The sequence below is a fragment of the Telopea speciosissima genome, chromosome 2 (genome assembly GCF_018873765.1).
Source record: "Telopea speciosissima isolate NSW1024214 ecotype Mountain lineage chromosome 2, Tspe_v1, whole genome shotgun sequence".
NCBI lineage: Eukaryota > Viridiplantae > Streptophyta > Magnoliopsida > Proteales > Proteaceae > Telopea > Telopea speciosissima.
In genome coordinates this window covers 73,198,715-73,223,125 of record NC_057917.1, presented here as the reverse complement: position 1 = coordinate 73,223,125, position 24,411 = coordinate 73,198,715, and the positions used below count along the sequence as shown (strand labels likewise).

The window sequence follows — 24,411 nt, the reverse complement described above, 5'->3', positions numbered from 1 at the left end:
TTACAGATTCTTACATGGAGATATTAGGAAAAACAGAGCCAAATCTTGTCTGCATTATGGAAACTAATGTAGGTTTGGAACTTGGATTCCCAACACTTTTTTATTACAACTTGCTTCCCCTACCAATAATAAACTAATTAGCTCACAAAATTCTTATTCTCCCTCCCCTGTACCATACCCTACCAAACTGTAATAAAGGAGATCTCCTAAGAATCAAGACCAGTATCAGTATCACTAGAACCTTTTGATTGGTAGAGCCATGAAGAGCAATCAAATTCCCTCAATCTCAGCAGCAAAAACAGCACAATCCCGCAGCCGAATCCCAAAGCTGCGCTTGAACCAGTCAAGGACACAGCAGCACAAATCAACATCACAAAGGACTCCTCCTTGGTTTTCATGTCCTTGGAAGCCATTGCCAATTCAATCCCAGAGAAGAGCAAGAGCACTCCTAATATCCCAATTGGGAACTCACCCAGTATCTTCACGAAAGTGTTCCCAAAAACAAGCCCCAGAACTAGCTTCCCTATCCCCAGAAACAGCACAGACGCACCGCTTCGTCCCCCAAAACGGCACTGCCCTGCCAGCCCCCCTGCGCCATGGCAGACGGGCACTGCACCGAACCAACAACCCACTAAGTTCATGGCTCCCACACTGATGGAGATGGCCGTGGCCGATACCTCCTTCTCCGGAAACAGGTCAGCCGATAATTTGCAGACCGCTATCACAGAATTTAGAACAGAAAGTGGAATCTGAGGGATGGCTGCTCGAACGAATCCGGTCTTCCAGTCATGCCAGGATATCTTAACCACTTGGATCTTCGAAGGCCCGAACTTGAGATCCTTAACAATGGAAGGATCACGAACGAAACAAAGAATCAGGCCCAGGAGAAATACAAGAAGCGCTGATGGAATCGCCGTTAGGATACGTAGCCTTCGAAGCGGACGGCGACGGCGAGGGCGATCGGGTTCTCCCGAATCGAGAGGAAGTTCAGGTTCATTGACCGAGTCGCCAGAACCCGTTGTGAGGACAACGAATAGGAGTGCCGAGAGGGCAAGGATGAGACCATCGAGACCCAACCAGGGGCGAGCAGAGCCCGATTTTCCGGTGGCGAAATTCTGCTCGTGACGGATGTATTTGATGGCTGAGAAGGCAAAGGAAAGGCCTTGTGAGAGCTGGACGCCACGAACAACGGGCAAGGGGATGAAACGGTAGAAGAAGGACATGAGGCCTGTGGCGCCAAGGAGGAAGAGGACCGAGGCGGTTGAGATGCCAGCGGCCATGATTTGGGGGACGGTGAGATGGGTTTGGGACTCGGAAATGGCGACAGCGGCGATAGCTTTCATGGGTTGAACGGGCATGGGGATGCCGAAGAGGAAGCCTGTGATAATGTTGTAGAGGGCGGTGAAGATGAGGGTGGTTCCAAGGTCCAGGTGATTGACCAAGGTGAGGGCCAGAACGATGGGGATGTAGGTGCCCAGGTCACCCACGGATCCCCCTAGTTCGGACCAGACTGAGGTCTTCAGGCCAAAGCTGGTGGCGCAGGAGAGGTTGGGGAGGTAGCGGCGCCACCGTCCCGGGAGGAGTGGAGAAGTTTGGGTTGGTGACTCCATGGAAATTGGAAGAATAACAGCAACAGTCTCTCCGTCAACACTCAACAATTCAAGACCAGAGGAAAAAGGAAGCGAGGTAGAGTAATGCTTTTAGAGATTTTTAGACTTGAAAACTTCGAGAGAGCGACTTTAATGCTGAGCTCAGAGCCTCAAGAGTCTCAAGACTAAGTACACAGGAAGGAAGAGATACAGTTGAGAAATTCGATAAAAAAGATAACACTTTCCTATAAAATTGTAAACCAGTAAAAGTCAGAAACCGAGAAGTTCGATAAAAAAAAAAAAAAAAAGATGGGCAACTCCCTCTCCATTTGGCATATCGCCTGTGATGCCACGTGTTAGGATCTGCTTCGTAGACCCAAATAACAAATGTATGCGGATTACGTAGATGGAGGAGAGTAGATCGAATGTAAAGTCCGGGGTGCAGTGGAAGTCAGGCTGGGCTGGAATCCAGATTCCATTCCAAACAGAAATTCGGAACATGCAAATAAGGGTGTCAATTTAGAATCGAAATCGAAATTATCTATTTAAAAATGGACCGAATCGAATCGAAGTGAATCGATTTGATTTTGGTTTTCAAATTTGGAATATTTTTTAGGTTCGGTTCAGTTTTGATTTCATGCTTAAAATCTTTAAATCGAATCAAATTATCTTTTTCCAAATCGTTTAAGATTTTATTCTTTCTTTTATTTTTTTAATCAAATGTGGATGATAAATTAGTTTCTATTTTAATATTTGGGAAAAGTTTAGTGGACTATGATCTTAACAAATAAGGATTTTTTAAAGGCAACAGACTACCTAGCAAATCTGGCTTGTGAGTTGGCATCTGACTCGTTGTTTCATGGTGCGGCTGAGTTACCTCAGGAGCTTCGAGGGATTTCTCGTGAGGATGCTTGGGGTCTGCCAGTGTTAAGAATGTAACCTTTTTTCTGTTTGGGGCAGGGAGGGAGCTATTGCTTTGAGTGTTCGAGTGGTTAGTAATGTGTATCTTGGTCTCAGTTGGGTTTGGGGTAAGGCGGGAATGTCCCCCCCTTGTATTCTTCCCTATTTTGGGTAATTTTTAATAAAATCTCAGGGGCTGATCCGGGTCCCAGGTAAGATTCAAGGTAAAAAAAAAAAAGGATTTTTAATTGGTGAAGATATAAAAAAGTTGGTCGAAACATTTAAACTTGGACTCAAACCGAATATGAAACAAAATAAAAACTCACTAAGAAATTGAATACAAAACCGAATAAAAGCCTAAACCAAACCGAGTCAATTTAGTTTAGTTTTGAAAATATATTCCTATTCTAGGTTCGATTTGATTTTGATTTCTACATTTTGTTTCTTAAACCAAGCCAAAATCGAACCGATTGACACCCTCACATGTAATGAAATGAATAAGTCCGTTTACTTAATCACCCCAGTTAGGAACCGCTAGTTCGGAATGAAGAGAACTAAAACATATATAATCGATTCTACATTGGATAATAAAATTTAGGAATCCGCTAGTTCAAAATCAAGAGAACTAAAACATAATCGATTCTACATTGGATAATAAAATTTAGGGAGAGAGTTGGTGTCTTGGTTGGGAGAGTTTGAATCTCTCACACCACACCATTACTGATAAGAAAATAATATCATCCATATGGAACCCATACGTTCTTTTCTTTTTTTTTAAGAAAAAATAATCAACCTAATGGAAAACTTCTTCCCTAAAATGGCAAACGTCCAAATGGTATGACATTTATCCTCTCTTTTTCATATTTAACTTTCTTTATGTACCTATCATTCATAAAATCCTCTCTTTTTCATATTTAACTTTCTTTATGTACCTATCATTCATAAAAAACTGTATTGCTTTCCTATTCTTTATATTTCTCTCTATCTATTTTTATGACTTTGAAAATATGCCAATTTGTCCCTATCTTCTTTCGAACTTGAAAAGGGTATGGGTAAAGAAAGCACCATCAAGGATGGAGAAAATGGGGATTTTTGTGTGTTTGTGTGGCTATGCTTCATCGATAGCACTGTCCAAATGGGAGCTCGTTCACGTGCTAAACTTTGGTATCGTGTCAAAAGATGTCTGGCGTATCCTTGTGTCATAGAAGAGCTTGATCCATCTATAAGTTTTATAATTTAAAAAAAATCACCAAGTTTTCCTTCAACCACGGTGAATGAATTCAGATGCACGAAAATGGTATTAGAGGGTATTTTAGTGAGAATACTAAAACCTATGAGGGGTTGGAAACCCTAGGATAGGGGGAATCTATTCATCGGATGATGGAGGGAAACTTAATCAAAAAAGAAAAAGATCACATACTTGTGAAACCATTTGCTTTTTTTCCCTAGTTCCAAATTCTAATGTTTGGATAACTACCAAATTGATTGCAATAAATTCCAATCTAAATCAAGAACATGACCGTTCCCGTGCCTGATTTCAGGTTTTTAACTTTATTTCGTTGTTGGAATCAATTTACAATTTCTGTAGGGAAAAAGTTTTCAGTGAAAGAAAAATACACCTATAGGGTCATTTTATCCACTATATTACAAAGCCGATAATACTCTTTGATTATTCCCCGAAACCTTCTACACACCATCTGAACCCCTTGTCTCACAATATCTTGCGAAGTATAGCTCAGATTCTCGTATGAAAACCATTTTCATACGACCTTAGCCGCACAGATGGAATCCACTCTTGAAAGGTTCAATTACCCTCGAAGGATCTCAAAATAACAAGATTGCCATTTGTCTTAACATTTAGCCATATAGGTATTAGGTAGTCTGCTTCAAAGTTCAAACCCTGACCCCACCACCAAATACAACGAAGCAAATGATTTTCCTCCAAAAAGATTATAGAATACTCATCCAACAAAAAGATTATAGAATAAATGAAAGAGATAAAAAGGGTTGGTCGCATCTGATTCGTTCTTAGGGTCAAACTTGAACTTCACAACAGTAGGATCACCGGACCCTAAAAGGCACCTTTTGGACTTTGGGGTCATAGAGGTTCAATTAAGTGAACCGTTCGGTGGGCCTTCCAAGTGGACTAATGTGAGCCCCACGGACTATAGAGGGAAGGTTGTTGATTCGAACTCAAATTCCTCACCCTCAAAGTTAAAAGCATAAAAGACTATGAGCCCGCTTGATAACCTTATGAAAATTAGTTTTTTGTGTTTTTTCTTCCAAAAAACGGAAAAATATCCAAAAAGTCACTTGATCACGAAGTGTTTTTTGTGAGTGTTTTTGGAAACATAAATCAAAATTTATGCTCCATGAAAGACTTTTGATAGAACATGTTGGACATGTCCTATTGTTCTGTGTTGAAAATTAAAAGTTATGCCCGATAAACTGCTCATGCGTCTCACCTTTCTCTCACCTCTCACGTCTCTAGCCATTGAAACCTTGTACAACTTGCAACTCGTCTTGGGGGTAAGATCGACCTCGTACTCTATCCCTTTCTTTCTCTCACTCTATCTCTTCCTCTCTCTCTCTCTTTCTATCGCTCACTCTCTGTGCTCGATTTGGTTCACAGAAATCCTAAGAACCAAGGTTTCTGTGTTCATCCATTAGAGTGAACTGAAAGCCGTGATTATTAGGGTTTCCCACTTGAGAACCTTCGCGGTGAAATAGGAACCCAAGAAACCTTCATCGTTGCTACAAACTTTAACAAAATCACCGGTTCGATATGCTTTCGTCATTACTAGAAACAAGAAGACCTCCCTCATTGAAAGCCCAATCGAAGGAAAATTTTAGGGTAGGTATCCAAATGGACTACCCTCTTAAGTACAGAGTACTTATTCACCCAAAAGATCAAGTCGGAAATAAAACTAAGCCACTGAAATCATACCTAGTGGTAGAATAGAGATCAGATTTGATTTCAGATTGATATATGACAGCAGGGTTGGATTTAGGGTGTAAGAAACAAGGGCTAGGGTCGCACAAGAGAATCGATTTAGACCCTAGAGTTTGGGATGGAAAGATGAATAATTGAGAAGGATCTGTGTCTCTCTTGTGGAACCAGATCAAGCTAGGACTGAACAGAACAAAACAGGGATGCATGGGTAAGGAAAAAATAAAAAAGGGAAGAGATTGAAAGGAGGAAGGGAATCGTACTAAGAGGAGAAGGGAAGAAATACAAGTCGGCCAAGTCAGCAACTCACCAAGTAAACACACATAGAAGGTACAATCCATTGATAAAAGATTTAAAAGCAGGTTGCAATTGTAGACAAGACCCATAACCAAGAGAAGAAGAAGAAGAGGAAAGAGTGAAGAAAGAAAAATGTTTTCCAGAACAGGTTTACCAAGCGGGTCAAAAACGGTTTCTCAGCACAGAAAAAAAAAAAAAAACTGTTCTGCTGTCTCTCAGCACATCACTAGAACAGAAACAATAGTAAGGTTATAATGCGGGCACTATATTTACTACACCACTACTCGTCATTGACGAAGATTTGCTGTTACACTTTTAGCAGAAATGTTCTTGCTACAAGGCAGACCTTTATCCCCTGAGGTTCGTTGACCGGTACGGTTGTGCGGTTCCTCTCATAGGGGGGCTGAAATGACCATTCCACCCCTTGATCGAACACACTGTCCGGGGTGGGATCAACCCCCCTTTTATTAGAGGCACTCGGGAACCGTACCAGGCAGGGGAACCATAGGTGATAAATGGCAGCTAAGGACATGGGATCTTAAAGGGCATTTTAGAAAATACAAAAACCTAGGAGGAGTATTTTGCATATATTATTTGAGCGAAAATGAACGCTAACCGGTACTGTGTGTGGGTGTGTGTCTGCGCCCAAACACAGCCCAGCGCGAAAAGATCACATCCCTTGAAAAGGTGGAAAGATCCAATGGTGTGGCGGTCTTTTCGCTCCAAGCTATGTCTGGTTGTAGGTATACACCCACACACAACACCGGTTGCCTTCCCTTTCCCACCATCTCCATTGGGCACACAGCTGCTAGCTCCAAGAAAGTTAATGGCGTGCCCAACCCTCTCCCATTTTTTAAGTACACAAATAATCAAATATATATTTCTAAGCAGAAAAACACTCAAATATTCATTCATAAGTATACACATGAAATACTTTAAGAAGAAATCCCTACTCCTAAGAATACAAATTAAATCCAAAATTCTAGACTTCCAAATCACCAATATGTAATAAATCCCAAACCATTCAAATAAACATCTTCTATAACAACATAACCTTTAAAACTATGCTTGTAAATGCGTTTTAAACGGGTCCTAGTGGTTCAGGTTCATATTCCAGCCAATTCTTTGTTAGGATTTCGAACTCAAATTATAGATGTCCGATCAAGCTTCTTCCATACGTAATTCATATTCTGTTGTGTAGACACTTAAGTTGGTACAGGAATACGGTCACGTAGCCGGTCACACCCTCTTCTACTCATAGTAACCTCTAATACGATGCGATGGACGTTTGGCTCAACACAGAGAATTCAAAACTGTTTTGCAATCCAAGGTTTGAGCAAGCAAGGCTAGTCCCAATATGTGGTTTTGAGACCCAAAATGAAGTTTAGGCTATTCTAGGTTGAGCTTGGCACAACCCAAGCACAACATAAGGTGGTTGGCCAAGAATAGTTAGGGCGAAACATAAAATAAATGGTATTATAAAGTTGGGAAAAAGAACTCTGTCCGGGAGTGTGGCACACTAGCACTCCCATGAGTCTATCTCTCTCCTCATATGAAAAGAAACGTCTGCCACCTTGTTTTGAGGAGAGAAATAGACACATCAAAGTGCTGGTGTAGGCCACTCCTGGATAGAAAACTACTTCCCATTAAAGTTTGAAACTATCTACACCCCTTTTTTCTTTTTGGTAACCTATCTACACCTCTCTAGGTGTATTTAAAATTACACCTCCTTTAATTACCCCTTGGCTTATCCCCAAAATTTTTTAATGAATTAATAAAAAGGGTTTTCAAATATATTTGGGAAAATTACACTAACACCTCATGAGGTTTGTCTTAAATACAGTGTGATCTCCTATGTTTTCAAAATATACATCCCGACTCCTTGAGTTCAAGGTACTTGTTACACTCAGTCCTACTGTTAGAGTATTCCTGTTAGTTAATGACGTGTTGGCCATTAATGCCTTACAATGATAAATATACCCTTAATGGGGGTGTGAGCTTACCATTTTGCCCATAGGGCAGCCCAAACTTCACACCCCCTTCTCCTCAGACCATCTTCAAGCCCATCACCGATGACCTGCCTCAGGTTCTTGCTGTGGCGATCTGCTGAGGCCATCACCGACAATGGCTTGGTACTCTGCTTCGGGGATTCCAAGATGTTCATTGTCTATGTCCATTAGCTTCATCTCAAAACTTGCAATCTTATCTTGATTTGGGCTTTCGAACATGAAAGTAACAGTGTCGCTGCCGTCATCGACCTTAAGAGTGACGATATCTTCGTTTCTGGCACACTTGAGCATCTTGGACATGTTGTTGAGGTTCATCCCCATGGATAGATTCCGATCGCAACGGTAGTGGTCGAAGCCCTCAGATCTCAAGAGGAGTGCTACTAGAGCGATGTGGTTGGAATCCATGGCCTGGAGTGAAAAATTGGTGGCTGAGCAGTCGAAATTAGCATTGATCACCAGGTCTTTGATCGCTTCCAGCACCTTCTTAAACAAACTCCCCTACACTAGCCTCAGTTACAACATCTTCAAACTTCTTCTCTGCTCACCACACCTCTTTGAGTCCTTAAACTGACAGAACTTGTGAAAAAAGAATAGAAAGATTCTAGGGTTTGGAAGGAGAGAGAGAGAGAGAGGGATCTACTAAATGCTTTATCGTAGTTAGTTTTTCTTCTAATACTTCCTCACCTTCTACTCGACCTTCGTTTCTTCCTCTGTACAAGCCTTCATCCTCTGTTTCCTTAAAGGCTTCATTTTCTCGATCGCGATATACGATCATCATAAATGCACTAGAAACCCTAGAATCTAAGGGGATCTCTGAATCCAAAGGTGGAAGCTTGAAAGATCCGTCGTTGGGAACGAAACTGACTATTCTTGTCTCCTGAGGAGCTATGCTCCAAGATCTCGCTTTGTGATGCTTTGATAGTAAGGAGTGGGACGAAGGTTGCAACGGTGGTTGAAGAAGAAGAAGAAAGAAGAGGAAAAAATAGTGGTGGATCCCACTTTTTTATGTTAGAAAAATAAAATATTAGAATATGGTTATTTTAATTGAAGGGCAAAATGTCATTTAAATTTTATACTTAACACCATCCACTTAAAGATGTTGGGTGTATATTTTGAAACATAGGTGGTCGCATTGTATTTAGTACAAACATCAAGGGTGATAGTGTAATTTATTATTATGTCGATATCAAAATCTGCTATTGGTTTGCACATTTTTCTGAGTATATATGAGAAATGATATTGTTTGTTCTCTTTGAAAAGAAAACAAAAAAAAATTTGTGTTACATTAAAAATAGTAAAATGAAAGGTTATAAATTATTTGACGCCTTAAGGGATGTCAATAAAAAATCCCATTCTATTTATTTTTGAAATAATAAAAGAACATTAAGTTATAGGGAAATGGTTCTATAAACAAGCAATATAGAGGAGTGCACCAATGAGGTAAATGGTTTTGTACATAGGAGGACAGTGAGGTCAATTCATGTGAAGATGAGAGAAATAGAGAGAGGCTACTAGCGGAGAACCTTTTCCCTAAGTTATAATATAGGTTATATTATTTGATTTTTTTTTGGGGGGGATGCATTCTCTGTTCAAGAGTATGGCCACTACGCCAGCACGGGGCCAATGAGAGTGCGCAAACAAACATCACAATAGCCATGCTCCCAACTGAGTCCTTTCCCACATCTACATGCCACACAAAATAGGGACTAAAATCCTCTCCAATTCCTTGATCACCGAGTGCGGTGCATTTCGAGGTTGAGAGGTTGTCACCTGCAGGCACGACATCCAACGGTTCGAGATCGACTGAGTCAATTTTTTTATTTCTTCTCGAGGTTGGCACCGTTGGATGCCGAGCCTGTCAGGTGTCAAGCTCTCAACCCGAACTGCACCGCACCTACTCGTTTGTTTGACGAATAAAAAAGGGTGGGAAACTTATGAGGGTGGGTCCCACATATTGTGGGTTGAGTTGGCAAGAAAATGAAATAATGGAATATGCATTTTGTAGTGGGGTGGGATTTAGTGGGAGAGAGAAGAAATGGACATAAGGTGGGATTCCATTGGAAAGAAAGGAAATAGGAAGAGGAGAAAGATATGCTCAAAATTAACTTTTCCATGAATAAATGGACATTTTTTTTTGGTAAATATGAATAAGTGGACTTGAAAGTAATGGGGTGGGAAAAAGAGGGGTGCCACCTCTTTTTTTTTTCCATAGAAAGAAGGCTATTCATTTATGCATGCCCAACACCAAGCAGCAAAGGAAATCAAGATACATTAAACAGATAGAGAACATGATAAACATAGGGTATGGATATACGGTATCCAAAACCAAGGATTGGAAATTAACCTAGTCTCACATGCCATTGACTAGGTCATCTAGACTAAGGAAAGGGTCACAACCACTTTCCTAGATAAAAAATTGTAGACAGCTAAAATTAAGCGCATGCACATGTGTGCCAATAGAGGGCCCCCAACGCGTGTCGACACACTGCCACAACCTACTTTAAAAAAGACTTGCCGGATCAGCAAAGGTCTACTAGATCGACAAGTGGAGCTTCAACCAACAAGAAGAAGACCACCAGAATCGTTGCCACAACCTACTTTCGAACAAATCTAGAAAGATCTGTTGGATCAGCGAGTGGAGCTTCGTCTGACAACAGGAGAGGGATGGCGAAGATTGAACGACGACTGGAGCTTCGAAACCGACGATAACCTCGGTGTCACTAGCACCAGAGTCGGCATCATCTACAAACACACGAACAAAGAAAAAAGAAATATCTCCCTTGTTTGCGAGCCCCTCGACGTTGTCCACAAAGAGCGTAGAAACTGGAACACAAAATTGAAGCACACGAAAACTGCGATTGTTTGCCGACGATGGCTAAAGACCATAACCAACCACAGAACTGAAGCCCACAGGATGAGAGGGCAAACTGGAAAGGGCAGAACAAGGAGCTTCAAGGGAGGGGGAGGGGAAGAGGTATGGCAGAAAGTTTTGGTGGTGACAGTCATGGTGGGAGCGGGGCGAAAGGGGGGCGAGCGCAGATGACGGTGGAGTACCATAGCAGGCACGGAGGGCGGTGGTGCAAGATGGAAGGGGGGCGGGCACAGAGGGCAATGGAGCAAGGTGAAATGGGGGCAGGCACAGAGGGCAATGGAGCAGAGCGGAAGGGGGACAGACACAAAGGACGATGAAGCAAGGTGGAAGGCATGGTGGTGATGATCCATGAAAGGGGGATGCTTTTCCAGGCAGGTTCGTCGTCATCGTTATCATCATCAACGTCGTCGGCATCGTCACCTGTGGCGGTTCCAAGGATCATGACGGAAGGAGCAGAGAAGGAGAGGAGAAGTATGGATTAAACGCACTAAGGCAGAGATGTTACATGTGCAACGACAGAAAAACCCTAGTGTTACACGCACAACGACAGAGAAACCCTACAATCCACTCACCTCGATGGTCGCAAGAGGAACTAGACAAGAATAAGTGCATTTAATGAGCTTGTCTGTAAGTTTCCCATCCTACCTAACCAAACAGTCACATTTGTGGTCGTTTGTGAGAAATAAGTACAAGTTTCCCATCACTTTTAACCTTTGCCACTTTTCTCTGTCAAATAAACAGGGCCGGCCCAATTGGAGAGGATTTTTTTTTCCCACCAAATAGGGTTATGTAGTTGATCTTTGTCTCCTCCAGTCTCTCTAATAGGGGGTGGTGGACCCCACTCAAGCGGAGTGTTTGGGTGGGGATAGGGTGGTCATTTTAGCCTCCCTTATTAGAGGAACTAGGGATCTGGGCCGGGCAGGAAACTGGAGGAGAAAATTTTCCTTATGTACAATGGTTTCATTTATATGGGTTGGGTCCACATGGGACCCACATGATCAGAAAAGAAAACGTCAGTGTGGATCCCACAAAATCCTACTGTATGGGAAGGATATATTGGTATCTGCACAAGGGCAATGCATGCTAACCAATCGTGGGAAACGTAAAAGGATTTTGGCACTATCACAACCCAAGACCAACATGCTTGTAACGGGATCGAGCTAGGTTAACTTTAGCCTGGTTCAACCCAAACCAATGCAAAACCCTAGTCAAATTTAGGAACAGTGCAGGGTTTAAGCGATTGATTTTCTTTTCTTTTCTTGCCTTCCAAACAGAACCTCAAGGACATGGTAATGTTCTATCCTTCTCCCAACGCTTCAATCCTGCAGTTACAGATTACATGTAAATATTACGAAAAACAGAGCCAAATCTGTCTAAATACTGGGGATTATGTAGGTTTAGAACTTGGAATCCCACCATTTTGATTACCATCAACTTATTTACCTTCCAATAAATTAGTCCAGAATTTTTTTCTTTCTTTCTCTCTTCCTGTGCCAAACCAAGCAGTGAGGCGGATCTCTCAAGGATGGAGACCAGTATCAATATCCACCAGAAACTTTGAATTTGAAGATCATTGAAGAGTAATCCAATTCCCTCAGCTTCAGCAGCAAAAACAGCACAATCCCGCAACCGAAGCCTAAAGCTGCGCTTGAACCAGTCAAAGAAACAGCAGCACAAGTCAGCATCACAAAAGATTCCCCCTTGGAGTTCATGTCCTTGGAAGCCATTGCCAATTCAATCCCAGAGTAGAGTAAGAGCACTCCCAATAACCCAATTGGGAATTCATCCAATACCTTCACGAACGTGTTCCCAAAAACAAGCCCCAAAACCAGCTTCCCTATTCCTAGAAACAGCACCGATGCACCGCTTCTTCCCCCGAAACGGTACTGCGCCGCCAACCCCCCTGCGCCATGGCAGACGGGCATTGCACCGAACCAACAACCCACGAAGTTCATAACTCCCACACTGACGGAGACTGCGGTGGCCGACGCCTCCTTCTCCGGAAACAGGTCGGCCGATAATTTGCAGACCGCTATCACAGAGTTAAGAATAGAGAGTGGAATCTGAGGTATGGCAGCTTGAATGAATCCGGTCTTCCAGTCATTCCAGGAGATCTTAATCCCGTGCATCTTCGAAGGCCCGAACTTGAGACCCTTAACAATGGAAGGGTCACGGACGAAACAGAGCACCAGTCCCAGGAGGAATACAAGAAGCGCGGATGGAATCGCCGATAAGATACGCAGCCTTCGAAGTGGACAGCGACGGCGAAGACGAGGGCGATTGGGTTCTTCAGAATCGAGAGGAAGTTCAGAGTCAGGTTCGTCTACTGAGTCGCCAGAACCCGTTGTGAGGACAAAGAATAGGAGCGCGGAGAGGGCGAGGATGAGACCATCGAGGCCGAACCAGGGTCGAGCAGAGCCCGATTTTCCGGTGACGAAGTTCTGTTTGTAACGGATGTATTTGATGGCGGAGAAGGCAAAGGAAAGGCCTTGTGAGAGCTGGACGCCACGAACGACGGGCAAGGGGATGAAGCGGTAGAAGAAGGACATGAGGCCCGTGGCGCCAAGGAGGAAGAGGACGGAGGAGGTGGTGATACCAGCGGCCATGATTTGGGGGATGGTGAGGGGAGGATGGGACCCGGAGATGGCGACGGCGGCAATGGATTTCATGGGCTGGAGGGGCATGGGGATGCCAAAGAGGAAGCCAGAGATGATGTTGTAGAGGGCTGTGAAGATGAGGGTGGTACCCAGGTCCAAGTGGTTGACCAGAGTGAGGGCCAGGACGATGGGGATGTAGGTGCCCAAGTCACCCACAGAGCCACTCAGTTCGGACCAGACTGAGGTCTTCAAGCCGAAGCTGGTGGCGAAGGAGGGGAAGCGGGGGAGATAGCGGCGCCACCGCCCTAGGAAGGTTGGAGAGGAGGTTTGGGTTGGTGACTCCATGGAATGCCGTCAAGAATCAAGAGCAAGGAAGAACTGAAAAACTCGAGAGCTTGAAGGACTTGTAACGTTAGAAACGAGAACTCTTTGCTGTGCTGTAGTGTCCTTCAGATAAGCTGGACTATACATAAGCATTTGGCTCATTGACCGTGTTGCCACGTGTCACGATTTGCTTAGTGACATATATATAAATATATATATGAATTTTTTTTTTTTCGCAAACACCCCCAACCCCTCATACGTTTTTGTAGACAGGAGAGTACATCGAAGCTGAAGGTCCATCCGTCCATGGTCCAATAGAAGTCAAGCTGGGTTGGAATCCAGTCACAGAAATTAGAACTGGATTGGGAATAAACTAGTAATGAAATGAATAGGTCGTTTACCTTAAAAGGCACCCCACGGCCCCACCCCAGCTAAGAACCGTCAGTACGGAATCAAGAACAAAAAAAAATTCGATTCTACCATAAATAAATTATGGGGCGCTGTTGTCATCGCCACAGTGCATGGGGGTGGGTCCAATGATCACCCTACCCCCATGAGTCGCAGGCCCATGTGCCTCCCTGAGAACATTCTTCCATAAATTTTAGGCAGAAAACTTGCCACGGCCAATTTTAGGGGATCTCTCATTCCACATCCATGGCAATACAAAGAATGGTATCATCATTTACAAGGACCTACATGTTCAGGAAAAGACAATAATAAAAATAAATCTCATGTGAGAGGGTGATGATAGCATATTGGCGTGGTTAAAAACTTTTACCCAATTTTAGGTAAAAAAAACTAAAAAAAGAAAATCAACTTTTGTTGGTTTACAGATTTTCTTATCTATCAATCATTTTATTAGATTCTCACTGAAAGTGATATCAAAGTACTGGATATAGATATTACAAATATGATGGCGATCCTCCTAATGGTATGCATTGTTGGAATAATGTTTGGGTCAAGAATGTATTCTAAAGTGAAAAAATAGAGCAAAATCGAGCTTCAGAAACGTTTCAGACCCAAAAATCAATTCCAAAAAAATCAAGCGTGGATACATATATTCTGAAGTCTAACGATAAAATTTTGTTAGAAAGAGTTTTCTTGGATAGAGATACTCTGAGTTTACAGTACATGTGTTCATTTTCTACTTTGATACCTTCTTTTTTACTTCCTCAAAAAAAAAATCCTTACCCATTTTTTATTTGCAACTGTACAGCTTTTTAAGTTTAATGAATTCTTCTTCTAAAAAAAAATTTCTTTACAAAAGAGATTTTAAAAAGAAGAGTGGCAATTGAAGGAAAGAAAAATATACATTAACAAGTGAAGAAACATCGATCTTGTACATAATTAAATAAGGTTCATTTAATGGTCTTGGTTATCCTTTAAAGACTTTGTTATAAGTTAGAATATAATAGAAATTTTTGCTCAAAAGAGACATTCATAGCATATTAAATGGCATAACTTGAAAGGTCTATATCATCATTAGCATTAGCAAATTGATATTTTTTGTGTTTTACTAAAAGGGGGAAAATTGTTACACTTATTCTTAAATTTTTTTGGAAAGGAACTGTCTAAATGACCCTTTTATAAGGTTTTTTTTTTTTTTTTTTTGGATAACTTTTGTTTTATTCTCAAAAGTTTTTTAAGTCAAAGGTAAAAGGGATTATTAAAATTATTTAAAAATGAAAAAATCATTAAATTGTTATAAAAAATTATCACTGTCTAACATATTTTTGGAGGACACATGTTAAATGAGAGAATTTTTGTCCTAGTTGAAAAAAAAAATGTCATACTAAAAGGACAAGAAAGTAAGGTTACTGGCCCAAAACTCTGCTGTTTTTGATACTCATAAACTAATCCTACTTAATTACCAAAAAAAAAAACTAATCCTACTTCAAGTTGATTTTTCAAATGGATCAATGTATTACACTTCCATCCTCTCATGGACACAAGAGAGTTACATGATTATGGTAAAAGTTTCTCTAGATAACCTATCCATTATGGAATGTATGAACTACTTACAAAAAAAAAAATGTATGACCTGCATACCTAATTGTGCCATATAGAAAGAGTGATGGCAATTTCTATTCCAATCGTTGGACATCTAGGGAGGGTGGTCTAAATCGGCAATGTGTCAAATTTCAAAATGACATTCGATCATACCATTCCATATATTGGCATCGTCCCCTGTATATTCAACCAATCCACATATTTACATGCACCCCACTATAGTTTTTCAATATTTTATTTTGCCACTTGTTAAATTCTGTTTAACCTATACTACGTAGGCACAAAAAACCTAGTCTATCCAACCTACCATATTACTTATTGGTAACTTCCATAGTGGACAAACAACCAGCCCACCAAAAAAACAACAATATAGATATTTTTGCTAGTCGTTTGGGAATAAAAAAGAATCTCATCCACCACTACTTAACTATTGCAGAAAAGGAAATTAAGGAAAAGGCAAAGAGGGATGTCAACTTCTAACTGTTACTTTTTTTTGATAAAGTCTTCTAACTGTTACTTACAACTAAGCCAAAGGGAATTTGGTAATTTAGATAGCTACTACGAAGAATTGCTGCCTTTTCATATACCTGAGAATATCCTTCTACATTAAATCGGATGGCTTAAAAAAGAAAACTAAAGATAAACAACTCCAACTAATAAAGAATGGTGTGTCCACCGGCCACCGGAAGAGGAAATTAAGGAAACCATTCACAAAGAACATAGACAGCACGCAATATAGATTTAAGTAATGGTTGGACTCGATTCAGCAAAGAGTTCAACGCCCACACTGTTATATTCTATTCTATTCTAAAATATAAACACCACCAGTGTTCAAAAAGCAAGAAAAAAATCCAATGGAAAAGCAATGGTCTCAAGTTTCAAACGTATCAAGACAAGCTAGTCCCTAATTATGTCCCTTTCAATGGTAGCCCCGGTGTGTTTGTCTCCTAAGATCAATTTCACCTTTAATTGAATGTAGATTTGAGATTTTCACTTGATAGCAACAGGCAAAACATCTTAACGGCTGTGCCCAGTTTGTTTTTTTATCAATTTGCTACCTGTGCTGTGTCCTTGTTCAAGTCTCCTCCATGGCACAATTATTAGTTATTCAAGAAGAGAAATTATTGATTCAGAATTTTTAAATCCATCATCATTAGACTCCCTATAAAAGCACTGATGGGAAAATATCAAAGATGAACAGCTTGAAGTTGAAGAGATCACCTGATTGAGCTCATCTGCTATGACGTCTTGAATAGTATCCTCACAGACTAATTAATTTTGGGGCTGAGATAATAGTTTTTATCTCTAAAAAAACTTGAAATTATCTCTGCCTTGTCTGCTGAAAGATCTGTGTTCTCCAAAATATAATCCTTTGATGCTCTTGATAATGCTTGAATGGAACCAATAGTTTGATGAAGCTGGACAAAAGGAAAACAACACCACCATGATCAAGAATAAAGGGAAAAAAATTAACTAACTATTTTTCTAGGGAAAATGAAAGCATCCAAACAACCAAAACAATGATGTCATAACGAAAATCCAACAGTTCACCAAATCTAAATCAAAAAAATTTTTAGGGGGGCTACAAGCCTACAAGGTAGGATATTTTATTAGAGAAGAAGACACTTCAATATATACAGACCCAGTTAAGGCAGAGTCAACTATCCATTAGACTCAAACATAAACATGTGATAAGGACTTTTTTTACTGAAGAATGACAAAAACCTGTTTAGAGTCTCAATTTTTCCTACAGTTATACGAAATTAGAAGCTTCGCAAAAGGATTTCATGACACCAGAAGCACGCCATCACCAAATTAGGGTGGGGAAAAAATAAAAAAGATGAGGTAGCCTTAACAAGGTGGGGGAAGTCAATTTTCACTAAAATATATCATACCGGTGGCCCCTCGGAACTGGGAATGGGCAGACTAAATCCACATCAGTAGGAAAGTTCAAAATCAACATAACTGGATTAACATGAACACAATGTCTATGGAATCTTTCAAGAACCATTTCCAGAGTTCCTATAGACTGTCCAAACAAATTCAATATTTTTAAGATAATTTTGGATGTGTAAGGTCAGAATAATATGTTATGTAGGATATCTCATGGATGAGAGACCTCTTGCTGGTTACTGGTATTTTTCTATGCAAATATGTGAAGGTAAGAAACGAGCATCCCTGAAAAGAACATAAAATTTCCTCTATAGACAGGTATCTATTAGGGTTCCATGCATTCAGAAATCACCACTGCAGCATATGTAGGCAAGGTTACAAGGTAATGGTAAAAGTGAATTACCGCATGCGCATCATGGTTCTCAATGCCAGGTATGGACATTACAACTCTGATGAAGGCATCCATTCCCTGCACTGACTTCTCCCTCTTTACAAACAACAAATCACGTATCAGGAACTCTCCTCTCATTTTAGGATTAGGAGGGGGGGTTGGGTCAAGAAAGTAAAAGAAATAAGAGAAATTATAAAAGAAAAACTGAACCAACTGACCTCAACCTTCATCTTTGAGATGGCATCTTGTTGCTTACAAACTGAACCATGGATATTGATACACTTTAGTAAAAAAACCTGACAGAAAGGGTTACTTCGAATGAACTATAAATATAAGTTTCTTACCCCCACAGGCATGAGCGATCTGCACAATTTTCTCAAATCCCATTTCTAAGTCTCGAACAGGCACAAATGTCGGCCTTCCAAACTCCATACCATACCTTCACCATGACCCCAAAAGTATCCAGAGTCTAGACCAAGCCATGCCACAATATGAATGAAATAGTATGGGCACAAGTGTTTGACAACTCACTCAAAGTACGAGCGAACAAATGAATCATTTTGCTCCTTTGTTGGGAGTGTGACAACAGCATAAAGATGCCCGAACTGCCCCTTAAGCTTCTGTATTCTGCATAAAAAAGAGGAAATCAAAGAGAAAAATCACCAAGAGAAAGAGAGAGAAGACACAACAAATTCAAGGTTCAACCTACCTGCTAAATATGGGAGAGACATTGTTGCAATCCCAATTTGTCACAAAAACAAATGCTACAGAAAGTCCACCACAGTTGAAAATGAAATCCTACAAATAAATTTTCACAACTAAGTGACAAATTAGTGAAAAAATTGTTGGGGTCCCCAAACATTTTGCACAAACCATTCGACCAGCCATCTAGCCCCCAAAAAGGGTGGGTCGATTCCACAACCTGTTGGCTTATTTCCTAAATGATTACATTACCAGCCAGAACAGGTTGGGAGCAGGTCTGTCATTGATTGAACCATTCAAGCCATGACCCAGTCCCAAAACACGGCAAGGACAAGTAAACTCTTCGGAATACTCAATCAAACATTAAGGATCAGTAACTAGGAAATTACAGGTGCTATAGGGACAATATTGAGCCTAAATGAATTTGCATTGAGGAAGGAGGAAATGAAGTGAATGAAGGATGGATGTTGTTCATCCCTCCATAGGTTGCTCATCATACAAACCCCACCACAACCTGCAAAAACCAAAACAATCTCAATTACTATAGACCAAAGTTAGAAAAACATGTGGTTCCAAAAACAATGTTAAACTCACAGGATCACAGAGCTTTCAAAAATGCTAAAATCAGTAACTTGAAATGGAAACCACATAAATATGATTTTCAAAGTGTTGAATTGAGTAACTTCAAGAATTTACAAATTTAAAATTCATAGAGCAGCAAAACTTGAGAATCAGCAATATCAATCAACACATTCTACGTCAAGAAGTATGTCAACCAAATGGAGGAGCAGTCCTCAATCCTCATCTCCATGGAACAAATACTCTGTGATGCAGGAGGAGAATCTATAATAGAAACAAGCCGAGATTAAGTATTTTGATGCAAAGAAACACAAAATGTCCTTTTGAATTTAAACTAGAAATGCTGCTAGAAATACTGTATCAAGGATGTCAGTGGTCCCATAAAACCATCAACAAGATCCCAAATCACTCCCTTCCAACTCTTTCTTCAACCTGCCTTTGGTTTCAGTCCTTATCCACTATCTTCCTGAATAAGGCTCTAGCAAAAGTACCCCTCCCAAAAAAGTAAACCCAACTAGCTTGCTATCATACAAAGGGCTTTCCACCTCTGAATCTACAATAATATCAGAATCTTATCTATGAGTGTTCTTCTTGTTTCCAAAACCTGAAAAGCATCTTATATATTTAAATTCTAAATTGTTACTCATCCAGGTACTTGCGTGAATGGGCATAACAAAAACAAAGTACTTGTTATTCACCAAAATAAAAAAAAAAACAAAGTACTTGTTTGATGGAATGGTGAAGTCTGTGCAGGTTCTTCTATGATAAATAGTTTTAATGAGTTCCATCAGTCTCACATCAGTAACTAATATATAAGCTTAATGATTTCGATCTTAACCTTCAATACATCTCCTTTTTTATGAAGATGCAAATATAATGATTATCATCTCTCCCCACTAGAAGAGAAAAAAGAAGAAGAAGAAAATATAAACCATGTCAAACCTAATTTGCTAGCGAGTTTTGTGTAGAGATGGAGAACTTGGAGGTTTGCGCAGTTGTTCTCCTCTCAGATTAATTTAGATCTATATTGAAAATTCTTATGTGATATTCCTTTCTGACTGTATTTTCTCACTTTTCAGTTCACAGTATTATCATTCATCAAGAACATGTAATAACTAAAGGACAACAAAATTAAACAAATTTCAAAGGAAACAAAGTAGATTAGTCACAAAACAATATATGCTCAAAAGATTCCTGTAATTTACATAATCAGAAGTACCAAAAACTTCGTAGTGGAAGCACAAATCATTTCAAATTTGATTCATGAAGAAGATAGGGATAGTCACATTTTCCAAGTTTCCTTAATCCCATCAGAAAGTGAAGCCAAATTGAAAGGGAAAAAGTTGCAATCTGTTCTGTGGACTGATGATCCTGTAGCTATTTGTTTCATCTTAATTCATCACTTCCAGTCCATATTCAATAAAATTGTAATATTGACATGGTCAAATATGAATCTTAAATCCCCTCATTCCTCACAGGAAACGAGAACTGGAGTTTTGTCCAATTTCCTAAAATAAAATTGGTACATTTCTGTGCAAGTCCTCTTAAAGCTCCCGCACCAGAGAGATATCCTCCCCTCTGCTTCCAGAAAATGCCGACATAAATATGTTGACCCAATCAAGCATGTTCAACTCTTCTTTAACCAAGCAAATTATTGCCTCGCACTATCCAAGAGAGCTGGAATTTGATATGTTTATATCATATGTGATGCTATCAGAGCGTTATTCTATCAGGAGCAGAAGAAAGTTCCTCTAGTGAACACCAATGTGCAATGTATCTCAGAATCACATGAATTCCATGAAAAATCTGGTTGCAAAGCTCAATACAGATCTCTTTATTTGGCTGCAAATTTTTTTTTTTTTATTTTAAGAATTTGCAAGATAATTGCATACTGCAACAGTAGTGTACTAGTGTTAGTGGAATGTATATCCATAGATCAGTACAGTGGCCACCTTCTGGCTCCTTGGAACACTCATCTAGTGACCAATCATCCTCTTATCTTTAAACCGGCATCTTGAAGCTCAGAAAGGGTTTTGCAGGCTCATATAATGTAAAATGGTACATTTAGGGACAGAAAATTTTAACTCAACACAACTCAGTAAGCTTTATCTCTGCACCATTCTTTTCCATAGCTCCAGCCTATCTAGGGCTATAGTTGTCGGTTACTTATAAGCATTGTAGTCATTTATCACCATTGCAAATCAAGTGGTTTCAGCCAAATCCAAAATACATGGAAAATAAAATAAATCAAGAGAAAATTGCTCAAAATATATAGATCGATTAAATGGCTTTGGTTGAAGCAGCTTTTACTTTGGACATCTGTAATTCAATATGTGAATCCCAGCAAAAAGAAGTCTCGACTTTCAGAGAAATTTCAGTCACAGACAACGGTAATTCAAACGTGATTTTCTCATTATAAATAAAAAATCAGAGATCTAAGCGACAATAGTACCAGTTTTTTAGGATTCTCAGAAATTTTAATGGATTCAATTTGAAAATATTCCATGCAGAGGATAATTGCAGTATCAATCACAGATGCTGTGAACTGTTGGAATCTGCAAGTTTTGAGGAAAGAAATCGCAACGAGGAAAGGAAACCGATGAAGCAGGAAGAAGTAACAAAATTCTTAAAACAGACGAGCTTAGAAATATACCTGCATTTGAAACGATTGAAGGAGCTTTAGCAGGTGATTGTCTAAATTTGGATCCAAAATTCGACATTTTCCAGGAACTTCTCAGCAGGACTTCTGTGTAGAGATTCACCACCACTTGAGATTTTATAGAACCGAAATGACTGGGGTTTTTCGTTGGCGGGATTTCTTATTTAGTTGATTTGAATGGAGTGCAAAGAAGATTTTTGCCACCGTCAAAGAGACACGTGGCATCAGAAATATGCTAGTAAGTGGGCTCCATTGTTGGGCCTCACTGCTGCTGGGAAATGGACCCTGAATTCTTTGCGTACCCCTCTCCTCGGTCCTCAGTAGTCTTCACCAACCACTCTAAGGGTGTCAACTAGTAGGCGGGTCTGGCCCGGTCTGGCATTATCAATCCCCACCACTTCAAGACCCTGCACTGCACTGTTTAGTTAATTTGTCCTCATAGGCTAGACATGGATCTACTTTATAATTGGTTGGTCCTGTTATCGGTCCACAATCGGGGTTCATACCAAACATGTAAGGGATCCTACATGTCAATATTTAAAAATCGGATTGGATCAGAAGATTCTAGTCGATCTCAATTTCAACGAAGCCCGATCGGACCGACCCTTGTATGACAATTCTAGTCGATCTCAATTTCAACTAAACTCGATCGAACTGACCCTTGTATGAAAACTAGGGTTACGGATCTACACACCGATTCAGAGTCCAATCCAAACCAATTTTGATCAGAATCGGCTGAAACCCTGGTTCTAGTCTAGCTCTCATAATCCATATTGATGGTAATTGGAATGACACATCCTATGTCTCAACGTAATTTAAATGTCAAGCTCACTAACAGAGCTCTCAATTTTTTTGAATAAGTATACACGTCCCATTTATGAGTGCCTAACATGATCCACTAACCCGACACAAACACAACCCATGAAATGTGCTCAATTCGGGTACTTCCTGGATACAGTTAATTTCAAGGTAATGAAAGATAAAATAACACCGAATTTAATTTCAGTAAATGAGAGGGTGGACCTTGGTGCAAGAGCAAGGTTGCTCCATTGTCACCAAGTGGTCATGGGTTTGAATGTCTGATAACAGCTTCTCCGTGAAGTTGAGATTAAAGGTGTGTACATTATGATCCTCCCTAAACCCCGTAGTAATAGAAATATACTGATTAATCTTTTTTTATTTGTTTCAAAAAATGCTCACAAATGCATTTCTTCAAAATATAGCCAGAACTAAGTTAGGATTAGACAATACATTGAACAGTACAACCGTAACATTCTCTCTACAGGTACAATATTCTTTCTCATTGTAAAAATGTGTAATGTGTATATCCATCATTCTACGATCCTAAAAGTCGATTAACCTTTTGGAATTGGTGTGTAGTTTGTGTGATTATATTTTCTTCAAAAAAAAAAAAGATACTGGATCTGATAATTGGATGGGTCATATCTCAGGACCAGCCACTTCCAAGCCTAAACCCATCTCTAATGCGGCAGGCTCACAAGCTGGTTGGAGAAAGATATCTAACGATTTTCACCGGCCCACTGCCATTTAGAGCACATAGAGGGGTATTAAGAAACAAGTGTCGATCACTGAAGTGGTGGTACATGCAACGAGCACGGACATGTGCAGAACCAGGCTTTTCCAAAGTAGATTTTGGATCACCTACTTGTACGTGTATGAACCTTAAATAAAGCTCAATTTTGTGGACAAGTAGCCTGTGAGGACCCTTTTTGACATGTCAAGTTGTAACCTAATGGAATTGCCAATTAGAATTTAACATCTATTAAATCCCAACCATTTCCTAAAAATTTATCCGGTCAAAATTGCAACATCCTCTCTACAAGACGACAGTGGTGTACTATAAAAAGTGTGTACTCAATGGATGAGGCTCTAACCATTATGGTGCTATGGTGTCTGGAGAGTCATAATGTATGCACCTTTATCCCGAATTTTTATTGTATGCAGTTCTCTGACCGGTGCGGTTCCCCTAGTGCCTCTCACAAGAGGAGGGTGGACCCCCATCAGGGCAGAGTGTTCGGTCATGTGCCCTGGATGGGTCTCACCCCCCTCTTGTGAGAGGCACTAGGGAACCCCACCGGTCAGGGAATCGTAGACAATAACGATTCCCCTTACCCCTGCTTTCATAGAGAAACTGTTTCTAGATTCAAATTCGTATCCACTTGATCACAATGGTGCATTGGCTTAGAGCTTTCATCTAGATTTATTGGTCTAAAAAAATTGAAACAATGAATCCTATTGATGAACCCAATCCGTTCATGATTGGGTCCCATTATTTTAGTTGCTGGGATCCTCTATGTCAAGGAGAGTAAGTCTAGCAAAAATTCTTTCAAGCAAATTCCTTTCTTTTGAATGAGAAAATAAAGAATTCACTTTACATTTGAATAAGAAAATAAAGAATCCACTTGCGAATTTTAATTACTATTTTTGGTAAGATTTTTAAGTTAGTAATAGTAACACAATAATGATAATGAAATTTTGCATTTGCATTCTCTTTTTTAAATTAATTTCATTTCTCTTTGTTTCCATCCATTTGCAAGTTGCTACCATCCAGAGCCATTGGAAGGAAATTCCCTCGCCCTCCCCTCCTCCAATTGTAGGCCCATTCACCCAAAATAGAA

General features: G+C 40.1%; 4 protein-coding genes across 4 annotated transcripts in view; 1 reads left to right on the top strand and 3 right to left on the bottom strand.

The window, feature by feature from the left end:
* Window positions 1–203: 203 nt before the first annotated feature.
* LOC122650291 (molybdate transporter 2-like) lies at window positions 204–1,639 on the bottom strand. The gene has a single exon (XM_043843677.1). The coding sequence runs from the start codon at window positions 1,608–1,610 to the stop codon at window positions 207–209; it is 1,404 nt and encodes a 467-aa protein (XP_043699612.1). The 5' UTR covers window positions 1,611–1,639; the 3' UTR covers window positions 204–206.
* Window positions 1,640–12,150: 10,511 nt separating this feature from the next.
* LOC122650293 (molybdate transporter 2-like) overlaps window positions 12,151–24,411 on the bottom strand; it is a 22,797-nt gene continuing 10,536 nt past the window's right edge. The window contains exon 3 of the mRNA XM_043843679.1: window positions 12,151–12,906. Coding sequence (XP_043699614.1) covers window positions 12,156–12,746 — 591 coding nt within the window. The 5' untranslated portion in view covers window positions 12,747–12,906 and the 3' untranslated portion in view covers window positions 12,151–12,155. The remainder of the gene's footprint in view (window positions 12,907–24,411) is intronic.
* Window positions 16,709–21,928, bottom strand: LOC122650292 (protein PARTING DANCERS). The gene is made up of 8 exons (XM_043843678.1): window positions 21,767–21,928; window positions 18,924–19,048; window positions 18,542–18,630; window positions 18,364–18,459; window positions 18,177–18,271; window positions 18,051–18,091; window positions 17,845–17,928; window positions 16,709–16,966 (listed from the first exon to the last, which is right to left on the bottom strand). Exons 1-8 carry the CDS (start codon window positions 21,831–21,833, stop codon window positions 16,817–16,819), a joined length of 747 nt encoding a protein of 248 aa, XP_043699613.1. The 5' UTR covers window positions 21,834–21,928; the 3' UTR covers window positions 16,709–16,816.
* The window catches only part of LOC122650290 (myb family transcription factor EFM-like), an 18,401-nt gene continuing 16,270 nt past the window's right edge, over window positions 22,281–24,411 (top strand). The window contains exon 1 of the mRNA XM_043843674.1: window positions 22,281–22,285. The gene's annotated coding sequence lies outside the window, so the exon portion shown is untranslated. The remainder of the gene's footprint in view (window positions 22,286–24,411) is intronic.